At 43.3% G+C, this 14341-nt stretch overlaps 1 protein-coding gene across 1 annotated transcript; it reads left to right on the top strand.

The window, feature by feature from the left end:
- Positions 1–2099: 2099 nt before the first annotated feature.
- LOC130831762 (glutathione S-transferase A4-like) lies at positions 2100–13500 on the top strand. Its single transcript, XM_057700142.1, has 6 exons — positions 2100–2186; positions 4158–4209; positions 6813–6945; positions 8196–8337; positions 11167–11298; positions 13378–13500. Exons 1-6 carry the CDS (start codon positions 2100–2102, stop codon positions 13498–13500), a joined length of 669 nt encoding a protein of 222 aa, XP_057556125.1.
- The last annotated feature ends 841 nt before the right edge of the window (positions 13501–14341 follow it).

Consider the following 14341-nt stretch of genomic DNA (forward strand, 5'->3'; position numbering starts at 1 on the left):
ATTGTTGATTTTTGTCTAAAGGTTGCAGGATGCCTGGGACCCGGCGGGGGTCCTCCAAGTGAGGGCTTGAATCATTTGTCAGTCGCCCAGTCTCTTTTGCCTTGCTGCCTCCTGACACCTGGTCAGGACCTGGAAGCTGCTGCACCTGGAATGTGAATGTCCCGGGCTCGGGAACCCACTGTGGGTGTGTGTCCTGCTGAGCCTCTGGCATGTTGGTGAACCCCTGTGCCTGCCTCCTTTTGACTTGCAAGAGTGTGAGGAGCTGATTCTGTTTGGTCCTTAACCATCCTACAAGGGACACTGCAGGAGATCAGAGGATTCACCAGTTGTCTTCTTGGAGACAGGTTAAGAAGACACAGTCACCGTCTCCCTCTTTTCATGTTTTCTCTGCATTCACTTTACTGTAAGATTCACTTTAAGGTTTGCTAGTAGTGAGTTGCTGGATGTAAACATAGCTCCTCTAATCAGAGAATTGTGGTACCTTTTTAGTCATTGTGTCTCCCAGGACAATAAAGTGGTTTTCAGGAAGATGCTGAAAGTGTGAACATGTAGTAGCTAAAGAGGCAATTGAAAAGGAATGAATCTTGACAACAACCAAACATAGGCAGTGCCCAGGGGTGGCAAGACCACACCAAGAAAAGAATCAAACTTCTCCAAGAGTTACACTGTAAATCCAACACAGAGGAGAAGCAGACAGTTGTGAGGGAAAATGGCTTCAAAACACCTGCTAGACGCTGGGAACCTGAGTGACTTTGTTGTCATGTGATTGTGGGTACTAACAGTTTCGTTTCTCATCATAAACTGAGTTCCTGGTATTCTGGGGTTTTGTTTTGTTGGTTTCTGTTTTTCTTCTACTTCCTTGTGAGTTTTGTTAGCATAGGCAGCATCCTCAGGTGGGATCCCAGCTAGGCTGGGATGCAGGGCAGTTGGCGCTTACCAGGCGGAGGCCCATGGTGAGTGCTGCTCTGCTTGGGAAGCCGAGGGCAGCCTCCGCATCCACCGACACCCTGACCCTCCCTGAACACGTCCAAGTGCCTCCAAGCACCTCGTGCACTGTGCCAGCAGCTGGCATTTTTGCTGTTTCCTTGAAGGATGCATTGTTGCATCTGGGGTCAGAGGGGCAAATGTGAGAAAAGAGGATTCAGCCACCCTCGAAGTTGGTATAGAGCTTTAGTATATCCAAAGCACTTTTCTTTTGTATGTTATCTCATTTGGTCACCTCTATATTCCGGGGAGGTTGGCAGGGGTCACTAACATAATCATTACTGTGGCTTTTGCAGCAACAAGATAGAAAGTGCCCCTGGGCACATTTGCATCATCACTATAGTCTGCTTGAAAAGGCAGCAGGTCAACCAGCGTAATTCTTCCCAGTTACAAATGGGCACATGCAGGCACACAGAGGTTGAGTGCATTGGGCCTGAGGTTACCCAGCTCCTTTTGGCCAGGTAAGGACTAGATCCTGATCCAGGCTCAGGCTGCTCCTGTGCTTGTCCCAGCACGCAGGAAAATCTCTTGACAGAAAGGAAAGGGTCCCCAGTTCCCATGGAACATTCCCAACCCAAAGGTCCAGCTGCTTCCCACTGTTAGAAAAGATTTCTTTTGCAATGTCATTCATGAAACCATCGTATTAACCCCTTGTTCCTTTCTCAAAACACCAGAGGCAGGCTCTCAGATCTACAGAACACAGATACCTTGATATGTACACTTTGTCCTTTCCTTTTTCTTAAATTGTGAGATAGAGCATACATCCAGGAGAGTGCAAAAACATTTCTATCCAGCTTAAAGACTAATTACAAAGGCTAATAACTAATTCTGTTTCAGAAACAGAATAGTATTAGCATCCCAGAAGCCCCCACATCCCCCTCCCCAATCTCCACCGCCATTCTCCTCGCTAGATGTAACCACCATCTGTATGTGTGATAATTATCTTCTTGCTTTTCTTCCTAGTTCTACCTCCTATGTATGCAGCCCTGAATAACAGTTTTGTTTCATCGATTTGGAAATTGTTTTCAGGGGAGACACACCATACAGTCTGTGTTAGTTTGCTCTTTACACATCTTTTTCTTATTTTGCCCTTCAGAAAACCCAAGCCAGGAGTCATGGCGGCCAAACCCAAGCTCTGCTACTTCCGTGGCCGGGGCAGGATGGAGCCGATCCGCTGGCTGCTGGCTGCAGCTGGCGTGGAGGTTGCTTTCTGCTTGGGAAAGGGAAGGAGGGTGATCTGGGTGAGAATGAAGTGGTCCCCTTCCCCCTTCAAAGTCAGGATGATGTCTTCAAGCTGCATCCACTCTTTCCCTTTCCAACTGCCTTTCTTTGTAAGCGGTGGACGAGGGCTCACAGTCCTCTGCTCAAACAGGGGTAGGAAGAGGGAAGCCTAGGGAGGTGTCCTGGAAGCTTCGTGAGCCGGGAAAGATCTTGGTGGATCACAAGGCAGAGGAGAGGGAGGAGGCCTGCAGCTGAATCATTTCTCCCTGGTCCTCACCTCAGTCATGTTCTACTCGTGGCTGCCCACTGAGACCTCAGGCCTAACTGCAGTCTGGGCCCACCTCGACCCTCCTTTCAAAGGTCTGCCCCACCAGGATCTATTTCTCTTTGACTCTGAATTCCCTCTCTCTGGCTTTTCTGTAGATTATCACAAGTGCTTCCGAATTGTTTTGTTTCATCCAGGTATAGATTCCTTTGTCCCTGTTTGAATGTCATCTCCCCTAGAGCATGGACTTAGGACCTTCTTTATTTTGCTTTGTTTTACTCACCTTATCTTACTCTCACCTCAAGGTCTGGGGGATGAAAAGGCCACTCTTTCCCACAAAAGCTATGGAAACTCCATCAACAAATGATGATACCCCCACCTGAGGAGTGATCTTTGGATCCCTTTCACTGAATGTGTGAGCATCAAAGAAACATTTAATTTGACCTGATCTGATGGGAGAATAACACAGAAGAGAGAGAAGAAAGAAAGAGAGGAAAGGGAAGAGGAGAAATCACTGGGGGAGCTGGAGGAAAGGATAAGAGTTTGGAGAGAAGGCAGAGCAAGATGAAGAAAAGGAAAAATATGAGTGGGTGCTTGGGGATATCCTTTAAGCAGGCAACACCCAAAAGGGGTGCCAGTCCCATGTCAGTCTCAGCTACTCGACACACACGGTCTGTCAGAATTTTCAGCTATGTGGTAGTTGATAGTGTTGTGGGTCCTTTTATACTTTTCATTCTGGAAACCATTGGGCATTTTATACTGTGAGCAGTTCTTTGCCTTCTTTCTCTCTCTCTCTCTTTGTTGCTTTCTTTCTCCCTCTCTCTCTCTTTTCTTTTCTGGTTCCTTCTTTTCTTTCCTTCTGTATTTCTCCCTTTCTCCCTTTCTTTTCTTCCTTCCTTCCTTTCTTCCTTCCTTTTTCTTTCTTTTTCTCTTTCTTCCTTCCTTCTTTTTTTCTGTGTGTCTGCTTGTCTGTCTTTTTGTCTTTCTTTCTGTCTCTTTTTTTTCTTTTCTGGTTCCTTCTTTTCTTTTGTTCTGTATTTCTCCCTTTCTCCCTTTCTTTTCTTCCTTCTTTCTTTCCTTCTTCCTTCCTTTCTTATTCTTTCTTTCTTTTTCTCTTTCTTTCTTCTTTCTTTCTTCCTTCCTTTCTTTCTTTTTGTTTCTTTCTTTTTCTCTTTCTTTCTTTCTTCCTTTTTTCATTCTTTTTTTTTCTTCCTGTGTGTCTTCTTGTCTGTCTTTCTGATTGTCTGTCTTTCTGTCTCTGTCTTTTTCTTTCTATTCTGGTTCTTTCTTTTCTTTCTTTCTGTATTTCTCCCTTTCTCCCTTTCTTTTCATCCTTCCTTCCTTTCTTTTTCTTTATTTCTTTTTCTCTTTCATTCTTTCTTTCTTCTTTCGTTCTTTCTTTTTCTTTCTTTCATCCTTCCTTTCTCTTTCTTTCTTGCTTGCTTCTTTCTTTCTTTCTTTCTTCTTTCTTTCTTTCTTCTTTCTTTCTTTCTTTCTTTCTTTCTTTCTTTCTTTCTTTCTTTCTTTCTGTGTGTCTGCCTATCTGTCTCTCTGATTGTCTTTCTTTCTCTCACTCTCATCTTCTTTTTTTAATTTTATTTATTTATTTATTATTTTTGGGGGGGTACACCAAGTTCCATCTCTCTCTCATCTTAAGATTATAACAGTGTCTCTCTCCTTTATCTAGTTTGAAGAAGAATTTCTTGAAACAAGAGAACAACATGAGAAGTTGCAGAAGGGTAAGCCTTGATTGAGTTAATGTTATCTTATTGGAAACAGTACAGATATGTTCTTGTAAATATTCATTTCAACACAGAATTCTAGACTGACAGCTATCAGAACAGGCACACAGCATGCTTGCTAACACTGACTGTTGACCGTGTGCCTGGCACGAGACTAAATGTATCATTGGCACAGACTCCTTAGCCTTCATAAAAATTTATCAAGTAGGTAATGACTCTGGCCTTAGCTAGATATGATAACCTGGGTTGACCAGTGCCAACTGGTTCAATAATCCCCATCCCACCAGAGAATCCTTTAAGAATTCTTTACAATGATCCAGTGCATTGGAGGAGAGGGAATAAGTAGGAGGATGAATTAGACCTAGGATATTCTCTGGTTCTCATGGTTCACATTCACTTTTTTTAGTTGTTTTAGCAGATTAACAGACACCATTATACCAGGTCACAACTGTAGAATCAAAACTATAGAAAAGATCCAAATTTGATTAAATTTAGAAAAGGTCCTTAATCCTTACAATTCCCCAGAAAACTTTCTCACACTGAAAGAGAAGACTGGTAAGTTCCCAGTCCTTCTTAAACTTCTAACAGCCACAATGTTATTGATATTTTCTTTATGGAAGGAAAACCCAATGTCCCAACTGTTGTTGATAAAGAGTCATGACATTAACATAAACTATTCTTTAACAAAGTCATTCAACGAGTCATCAGCAGACCTGCCGATTACAAACTGCATGGCTTTGGGCAAGGCCTTTAATTTCTCTGCATCCTGTCTCCCTACCATAGAATAACAGAATTTCTCTGCTCCTAGAACACAGTATGCTGGGAGATCACAAAGAGAGAGAAGACATGCTTAGCCCTTCCCCAGTTCTCATCCAGGAGCTTTATTATCTAGAATACCTAGGAAGCACCTCTTCCCCTCTTCCTCTTTATTTCTGCCCCATTTTACTCTACATAAAAGCAGTCACTGGTACATTGTAATGGTAAATACATATGTATTGAATAAATGGGTATATCTCCATAAACTCTCCCATGATCCATCTGGCAGGAAGTGCTCCCTCACAGCCAAGGAAGTCCTCCAGCCCTCCCTGAGTCTGTGATGCTGCTATTGTGCTTGGGACACCCTCCAGGGCATTGCTGTTGTTTGTGAACAGGCACAGCCAGGACAAGCGGGAGCACTGGGCAAGGAGTCAGGAGGCCAGTTCTGCCGGCTTAGCTGTCCCCTCTGTGTGTGAGCAAGGCATTTTGCCCCATTGGCCTCCACAGTGCCAACGTCTATAACATGAATGAATGGAACTAAATGATCTTAAAGATCCTCTCCTACATTCTTGATCTGAGATTTCTTTTTTAATCTTTCTAAAGAGGACGATCAGCTCTTAGAAGCACAGATCATTTCTAATGGCTGTTTGCATCAGTCATAAGCAGCAGCACAGAGCCCAGCTTTAGATGTTCATTCAGTTTTGGACAAATGTAGAACTGCCTCTAGAAAGCGGAGGTTTTGTAGTCTCTCCATTAACAATAGTATTGATATTTCCAAAGTATGGTCACAAGTAGGATCCCAATCAAAGAACCTCAGTAAGATGGACAGGACAGATCTTTTCACAGATCATAAAATAGGCTCAGAGAAGATGAAGACTTGCCTATAGTCCTCCCTCACCCCATGAGACAGAGACACGGGCTCCCTGCAAAGGTGTCACTGGTGCCTGTGCTGGTTCTCTTCCACTGAGTTCCTGCCTCTCGTTAAGTCAAGGAGGAACAGTATTGGAAGTTGGGTGCATTAACTGTGGCCTTTGCTAATGCACTAGTGAAGTCTGGGCCCTATTCTGAGCAAAATTCCTTATTCTCACTAATGTACAGGTGTGAATGAAACTTGGAAGGCTATTCATTTCTTCAAGACCCCATGAAAAGAGCACTATTTGTAGTACATCTTTAAATGCATCATTTATATAGGCAGTTACAGAGATGAGAAATCTGATGTTACTGAACATTGATTGTTGACAGTATTGTGATTTATTTATGTTATCTTGTTTCATCCTTTCAAAATCCTGTTAGTTGGATATTATGACTTTTTAAAGAAAATGAAACTGAAGATCAGATAAGTCATTTACATAAAATCACATGACTGGGAAGGGCTAAAGCTGACAGTCAGACCCAGGACCTGGATTCTTCCTGTCACACCCATCCTGCTGCTGTGTAGAATTACAGTGATACCTGCTGTGCTTTTCAAAGACTTCAGACTCCATCCCTGATTAGAATATCTGGAGGGTGGGGTGAGTATTTTTAACCACCCACCTCTTTCAGGTGATTCTGATGCACCTGAAACTTTGAAAACCAAAAGCACTTATACTTTAACACAGTCAGAGTCAATGTAGAAAACCTTAAATACTCATGATTAACCAACACACAAAAATTCATGAAACCATCAAGCATCTCACATTTTCCATGACGCAAATGGTAGGCATTTGCTCAACAACTGGGGTCTTTAACTCACCACTTTGGATGAAACCTAAGACTCACTCAGTGAAATTAGAAGCAGACCCTCCTGCAGGCTCATCACAACCACGGAGAGAGAGTATCTTGACCTCTCTTTCCTCAAACCACAGGCGGACGCCTGCTTTTTGGCCAGCTGCCTCTGGTTGAAATTGATGGAATGGTGCTGACGCAGACGAGAGCCATCCTCAGTTACCTTGCTGCCAAGGACAACCTGCATGGGAAGGACCTGAAGGAGACAGTCAGGTACCAGAGTGTTCGTGCCTACACTTGGTTCTTAAGCAAGCTCTCTGGTCCTGCACCAACTGAAACCCAGCTCCCATGTGGCCTCTCAGCCTGCATGGAGGGGAGGAAGCAAGGGAACAGGGGAGTTGCTCATGCTACACCCGCATGTCTTGCACACACTCTGAATCCCTGCTCCAGGTTCCCCCGTCTGCCCGTCATCACCATCTGCATTCAACATTCTCATAGACTCTGCCCCATCCTAACAAAGTATGTTCTCCTCAAATGACCTGGTAAACTATGCTGCATGAAGGTGGAAATGACTGCCTCAGCAAACAAACAGTGAGCATTGTATCAATGGTCAATTCCTGCACACAATGCTGTAGAACATGTCACCTTGAACCCCAGGGACTTCAATCAGCAAGCATTAGCTACTGCTCACCCGTCTATGGGTCCTCTGGGTGTCAGCATGTCTGCACCAGGCTTGATGTGTCTTGGCGGCACTCACTCCTATGCCTGTGGTCAACCAGTGGTCAGCGAGGACACCTGGTTGGGGTGTTGGCTGACTATCAATTGGGGGGACAAGTGGCCCCGTGTCTCTGGTTCTCTCATCCTGAGCCTGTTCTCCTGGCAGCCAGGCAGGGTTCTCAGAGAGGGTTCTCAGGCTCTTAGGTTCTAGGCGTAGAACTGGGACCTCATTCTGTTAGTCAAAGCAAGTCACGGGGCCAGCCCAGGCAGCGGACCTCATCTACTGATGGGAGGCGCCGCCACGGGTTTCCACAAATACTGAAGGGTGAAGACTTGTGGCCTTTTCTTTTTCTTTTTTGCATTTGTACCCCACAGCTATCCACTCTGTGCTGAGCACTGTGCTAGGCCTGGCTGAGGATGACTGGGTTCTTTCTCCCAGGAATAGTTCGGTTTCACAGGAGATGAGTAGACGTAAGATAAAACAAAGACCTTAAAGTATAAAATTTTATCTGGATTTGGGTCAGGGGACCTGTTCAGTAGTATACCTGCTGTATAGCACAGGGAACTATACTCAATATTTTGTAATAAGCTGTAAGGGAAAGGAGTCTGAAAAAATACATATATATGTACGTATAACTGCATCACTTTGCCCTGCATCTGAAACTAACACAACATTGTAAGTCAACTATACTTCAGTTTAAAAAAAGGTCATTTCCCCAATATCTAGTTTCAGCAAAAAATGGTGGATCAGGAAACCTCATACTCAGAGGTGCCTTTTGGATTGAGCGTCCCCACTGTTTTGTCAGGATCGACAAGTACGCTGATGGTACCCTGGACCTTATGATGATGGGGGCTCTGGCTGCGTTCAAACCCCCCAAAGAAAAAGAGGAAAACCTTACTTTAGTCATGAAGAAAGCTAAAAGCCGGTACTTCCCCGTCTTTGAAAAGGTAGGCTGCAGGGATCCAGTTTGGCTAAAGGAGATGTTGCACAGCATCCGGGTAGGGACAGCTGGGAGCTCAGATCCTATGGAGGGAGCAGGGTGGGCCTGGCATCCAAGAGGCCCTTCAAGTCCCGGCCTCCAGGGGTCCCTCCAACCCCTTCCGCCCAGGCGGCAGTGGGGGAGTGGCGGGTGAGAACTGGGGGAGGGGGTGCACCACGCAGCAGGTCCCCTCCTCCACCTCCCAGGATCCAGGACTGTGACATTTCCCATTGCTGATGAGAATAAGGAGTGAAATGTAAACAAACAGACGCTCTGTTAGAGCTGTACTGCATTTGGACCAAAACTTTAACAAGGATCCCAAAACAAACGACGTGTAATTATGGAACCTCTAACCAAACTGAATTTGAATAAACCAAAGGCCATGAAAGGATATAGCATTTCTATTCTGATTTTTAAAATAAGCCCTCAGCCCAAGGCATCACCATCCAGAATTCACTGTGTCAGATGTTTCTGTAAGTTTAATACTGGAGACTAACCAAGCCTCAATCAAAAGACAAAGTCTTTTAAATTTACAATTTTCCCGATGTCATTTTGGAATGACTACTGATTACAAATAGCCTCTCAGTACATCTGGTAAGTTTCCAAACCTGGAGACAGCAGGTGACCGTAAAAAAAGATGTGTTCTCCTACATAGGGATCTACAAATATAGGCTTGTTTGACAAAAGAACCCTGGGGTGTTTCTCCTCAGTCTCAGCCTTGGGAAAGAATGACTTATTTTTGCCTAAACTATAATGAAGGGTTCTGCCGGTACCGCAGAGTATTAGACGAGCGAATTCCACTTTATTTGGGGACAATGTACAGCATTGTTGAAATACTTTCCATTTTTAAAAAAAGCTACTATGTTACTTGCGTCACAGTGTTACATGTGCTTTATCATACTACAGATTTTGAAATCTGTGTGGTGAAATCCAGGACATCTCCAAATATTTAAAGGATTTTATTTGTTCAACTCAGGGTCAAACTCAAGTTCATTCTTTGTAGATTAGTCAATTACATTTGTAAGCCTCTTTTAATCAACAAGGTCCCCCTTTCCTCTCTTTTTCTCCCCTCGGTCTCCTCTTACGTTTGTCCTGTGGAGTTTCCCACAGTCTGGATTTTACGAAGTGCAACATACCCCTTCATTCCCTGGATTTCCTGTCAGTTTGGAGTTAGAAGTAGAAGCCTGATCATGTTCAGGTTGGATTATTTGGGCCAGACAACTTAATAGGTTGTGTCGTATAGGTCATTAGGGAGCACAATTTATCTGGTTGTCACTCATCCTATAACTAAATGGGGCTGATGATCAACCCGCTGATTTCTTAGTGAATGCAAAAGGTTGCACCCCAATCCTGTCGGGCTCTTTTAATTTCTTAGCTGGAATGCTTTCTAGAAAATGAATCTTCCCCTCCTAATATATTTGGTTACTCTGGGGTATGGTTTATGTAGGAAGGGAGGATAAATGCCTGATTCTTTATTTGTATTCACTTCTTTTCAAAATGAGTTAGTTACCTAGCATCTTCAAAGGAGACCAGTGAGTTTATGAATTTTTTGTTCTTTGAGTCACATTATGATACTATTTATTGTCATGGATATTTTGTTGTTGTTGTTACTCCAGGTCTTAGTTGCAGCAGGTGGCCCCTTAGTTGAGGTTCACTGGCTCCTTAGTTGTGGCATGTGAACTCTTAGCTGCGGCATGCATGTGAGATCTAGTTCCCTGACTAGATTGAACCTGGGCCTCCTGCATTGGGAGCGCAGAGTCTTATCCACTGTGCCACCAGGGAAGTCCCCTATTGTCATGGAGTTAAACATATTTGCTGTGTTTTGATTAGTTCCAGAGCTCTTATTCTGAATGGGGTTCAAGTATCCTCTCTTCTGGCCAGTGGTAGCCCCTGCAAGTTTTCCGCTGGTCCCTTTGACTTGACCTCAACAATCTTTGCTGCTTCCTTGCCCCTTAATGTGACAGGATGCCCCAGGCTCACCTTGTACATTTCCTTCTCCAGACCTGCCACCAGCCCTTTCTCCAAGAACTCTTGTTACTTGTATGTTTCCTAAGTTTTTCATGTCATAGTACTCATAGAGAAAGATAATATTTGTAGGGCACCGGGGCAAACAAAGCAGGTGGCAGTTGAAGGATCTGCTTTAGGGGCTCCATCACACCAAGCCCTGTTTCATCTTTGCCTCAGCTGGGATACTCTAGAATTCACTGATTCTAGACTTTTTTTTTCATCCATACTAACATTTATTTGGATTCTTGTATGTATCACAAGATGTGGTACCTAACTTTACCTTTGTTCCTCATTAGTGAAGGACTCTAAACCTCTATTTTGTACATCTGCTACTCAAAGCAAAACCCTAGGAATTTTTGTATTCATTTTCCACTGAATGGTGAAAAGGCTGAGGTCTGACCTTCTGCTGTCCCATTGGTGCCTTATTTCTACTTGTGGTATAGTAGCCAGATTCTAGCTAATTATGAGCTTTGTGTCTCCCTGTGTTGGTGGATACAGTTTTACTTAACCAGCTCTCGGCTCCTAACAAGGACCTCCACTCCAGCACTTCACCATCCAAGGTGTCTTGATAATCCCTGACAAATTTCAAAAAGACTGTGCCCATTTACAGCAATGTATAAGAGTGTTAGTTTCATCCTATCCTTGCCAGCATTCTTGGAGATTATCCAAAAAAAGATTCTTAAGTAAACTTGATCTGTATTGAAAAAGCTCATGCTTTTATAAGTGTTTAGCCAGGCAAAATAGTCTTTGCTTTTATCTGATACTCTGTTTGTTATTTTTCTTTCTGCAGATTTTGAAAGACCATGGGAAGGGTTTTCTCGTTGGCAACAAGTTCAGCTGGGCAGACATACAGCTCTTGGAAGCTGTTTTAATGGCGGAAGAACTCAAGGCTTCTGTTCTTTCTGACTTCCCTGTGCTAAAGGTAGTGTATTAACATCCAGAGAAAGCCCACACAGAAAAAATGAACAGGCATAACGTCTGAAACAAAATGTGCCCCCACGTTAATCTCAAAATAAAGTTAAGAAGACTGTTTTAAAGATCATTGCTTCATCCATTTTCATAACTGTCTCCTGCTCACATGATAGGATTGTTAGGAAATAACACCTTATGGAGGGAAGAATACACTATTTTGATTTCTAGCATAAACATTTAGTGCTTTCCCTTTCTTGTAGTGCTTTGAGTGTTTGTTTTTTTTTTATTTTATTTTTACTGATGAAGCAAGACTGACAAGTCTGCTTGTGTTGTTTTCCTCCTCAGCTCCTACCAGACCATTCTGCCCCATCCAGTCCTCCTGATGCCAGGGGTCCCCATGAAGCCCCTCAATTGCTCAGAGCCTCTGCTCAGAGTATTACCAATCGCAAGTTCGTGTGCCCAATGCACAGTGAGGCCACGTTGGAGCAGACAAAGGTTTCTTGCAGGGCCATTCAAGGAGATGGGTGGCTTGTGCACTAAAGCCCCAAACTCCTCAAAGGGTTTCAGCAAAGCATTTTTAAAGGCAAGGTGAGAGAGGGCCATGGTTAGTTGCTGCAAACGTCTTGGTGCAGGAATCCTTCGTCCTTGCAGCTCTCCACCTAAGTCAGGTCACAATGTTCCTGTAAACCTTCAACAAGACCAAGGTTATTCTCTGTTCTGAACCTTTTATCTCGAAATGAATGGACTCTTAAAGGTCAGAGCCCTGAGAATAGGCTATCCTGTATATGTCAGGTAGGCAACATTCTTTTCCAAAAGGTGCAGAGGCAGCATGACTAAGCACAGGAAAAGGACCAGATGGAACTCGGAGTCAGATTTGTTCTTCCTTATTGCAACACAGCACTGCCTCTTTCCTGCTGTGCTGCCCATCCTCAGACCCCTCTCTCTGATTCCTGCCCCTGCCAGACCTTACCTGGCTTCTGTTCCAGTTCCTTACAAACATTTTCTCTACTCGGTGACCATAGGTTTTGTAGTTTAAGAATAGCATTTTTAAGTATTAAAAAAGAAATACAAAAAGCATTTGTATAAACCAAAAGAAGAAAAGACAGGGAAAAAAAAGAGACCTATAATCCTACCAGCCAAATGTTTCGGCAGTAGACTTCCTGACATCTTGTTTTCTATTTTACTCCCAAGTGACATCATACTAAATATTGTTCTGTGGCCTGCTTTTAACTTTTTTTCCATTATCACAAATATATTTTCATGTCAACACATTCTTCTGAAATATCATTTTATCTTCTTTTATGTTCATCAGGCAATAGAGTCTTTTTGAAAAATCTGAACTAATATAAAAAGGGCATTAATTTTATGGAATCTCATTCCCACCACTGTCCTCCCACCTTCCCACCCCCGTAATCTTTTTTATTGGTTTCTTTTGTACCCTTCTGGTGTTCCTATTTATGCCGATATAAGAAAATATGAATATACAACTATCTCCCCTCCTCCCACTTTCTCAAACAAAACAGAAAATAATGTATACTATGTTATGCCCTGGGCCTTTTTTTTTTTTTTAAAGTAAACAATGCAATTCATTGCAATACCTGTCAATACAGGGATCTTCCTCTTTATATGGTATCATTTTAAATTTCTGACATGTCTTGCAGGGAGGTAACCTAATTTATATGATCAGTTATATTTTCCTCCAAACATAGGTTATTTCCAGTTTTCATTGTGATAATATTCTTATAGTTATTTCATACCCTTTCTTATTCCTTTATAATAAATTCCTAGAACAAGAGTTGATACTTCAAAATATATGAATTTCTAGATTTATTATTATGCACTACCTACTGTTGTCAATGCTTTTTCAATAAGAAAATTTCACTCAGGCTATACAGGCCAGCAATTGTATTAGCCGTCTCAGGAATACCCAGCAAACGTGTATTGAAGGATTGACTTGGAGTCAGCACTCGGGGCCTCACTAGATGGTCACAAGCTGACAATCGAAGCTCTTCCCTCTCGACAAAGTTCTGGTTCTTCTTAAACGTTGTGACTGCTTTTGAGACCCTGATTTTACTACTTCTCATTTCAGGCATTTAAAACAAGAATCAGCAACATCCCTACAATTAAGAAGTTCCTTCAGCCTGGGAGTCAGAGGAAGCCACCCCCAGATAGCCACTATGTTGAAGTTGTCAGGAACATTTTGCAGTTCTAAAGGCACCAGGCTTACGATGGCAAGTTCATAAACCAATCACGGCATCGGGTCATGTCACCAATCGAGGCAAACTATAGATTCTAGGGGTAAAGTGTCTGCAAAGAACAAACCGTATTGCCATCAGCAGCAAAAGCCAATTAAATGCAATATAAAACCATTCTGACATGTGAAATTTTTTTAAGCTCATCAGTTGTGGATGATAGCTACAACTTTTATGAAATCACTGTTGTCTGTAAATCAAGAGGAGGCGGATGTATTTCTGGTAGTGGCCCACAGAGGGCACTGTTCTTGCTGTCTGCATGGAGACCAGGACCATTGAGGGAAGAGTGAGCAGAGATGTGAGGAGGCAGGATCTCTCCAACACCCACACTGATGCTGAGTATCGGGGAGAGACGAACAGTGGCCAATGACAAATCAGGAGTCAGATGACGGCTGACACCAGTAAATCCTAAGAGGAAGCATGGGAGACAGAGAGGGTCCAGGAAGCAGCATTTTGCAACCCTGAAAAACACTTGGACAATTAGACAAGCCTAGTCCATGTAACAGAGACACCTGAGACTAGTTTTGTGTGCTTACAATTCCAAGTAACACTGAGATTGCATATAACCGATGAATATTCACACAAATTGACCCAACGATTCCCTAGCCTTGATGTACATTCTTTAAGGGTAACTATTATGTTCTGAAGCCACGAAATTTGGAACTCAGCCCCACATCAGGGCTCTGTTGGGTGAGGGAGAGAGCTATTCAGGGTGATGTTCCAGGCCCAGCCGTGGCTCTTCCTGGGGAGTCTCTGGTCTGGGGCAGGGCCCCTGCCAATGGCTTGGGGTACACAGCTTTA

This window comes from Hippopotamus amphibius, chromosome 11 (assembly GCF_030028045.1).
Source record: "Hippopotamus amphibius kiboko isolate mHipAmp2 chromosome 11, mHipAmp2.hap2, whole genome shotgun sequence".
In the NCBI taxonomy this organism is placed as follows: Eukaryota; Metazoa; Chordata; class Mammalia; order Artiodactyla; family Hippopotamidae; genus Hippopotamus; species Hippopotamus amphibius.

What these genes read in the sequence shown, in the direction of transcription:
- LOC130831762 (XM_057700142.1), top strand. Translation starts at nt 2,100, where the DNA reads ATGGCGGCCAAACCCAAGCTCTGCTACTTCCGTGGCCGGGGCAGGATG. An exon ending in GACCTGAAGGAGACAGTCAG is followed by an intron (nt 6,946 to 8,195) that starts GTACCAGAGTGT and finishes CTGTTTTGTCAG; the next exon opens with GATCGACAAGTACGCTGATG. An exon ending in ACTTCCCCGTCTTTGAAAAG is followed by an intron (nt 8,338 to 11,166) that starts GTAGGCTGCAGG and finishes TTCTTTCTGCAG; the next exon opens with ATTTTGAAAGACCATGGGAA.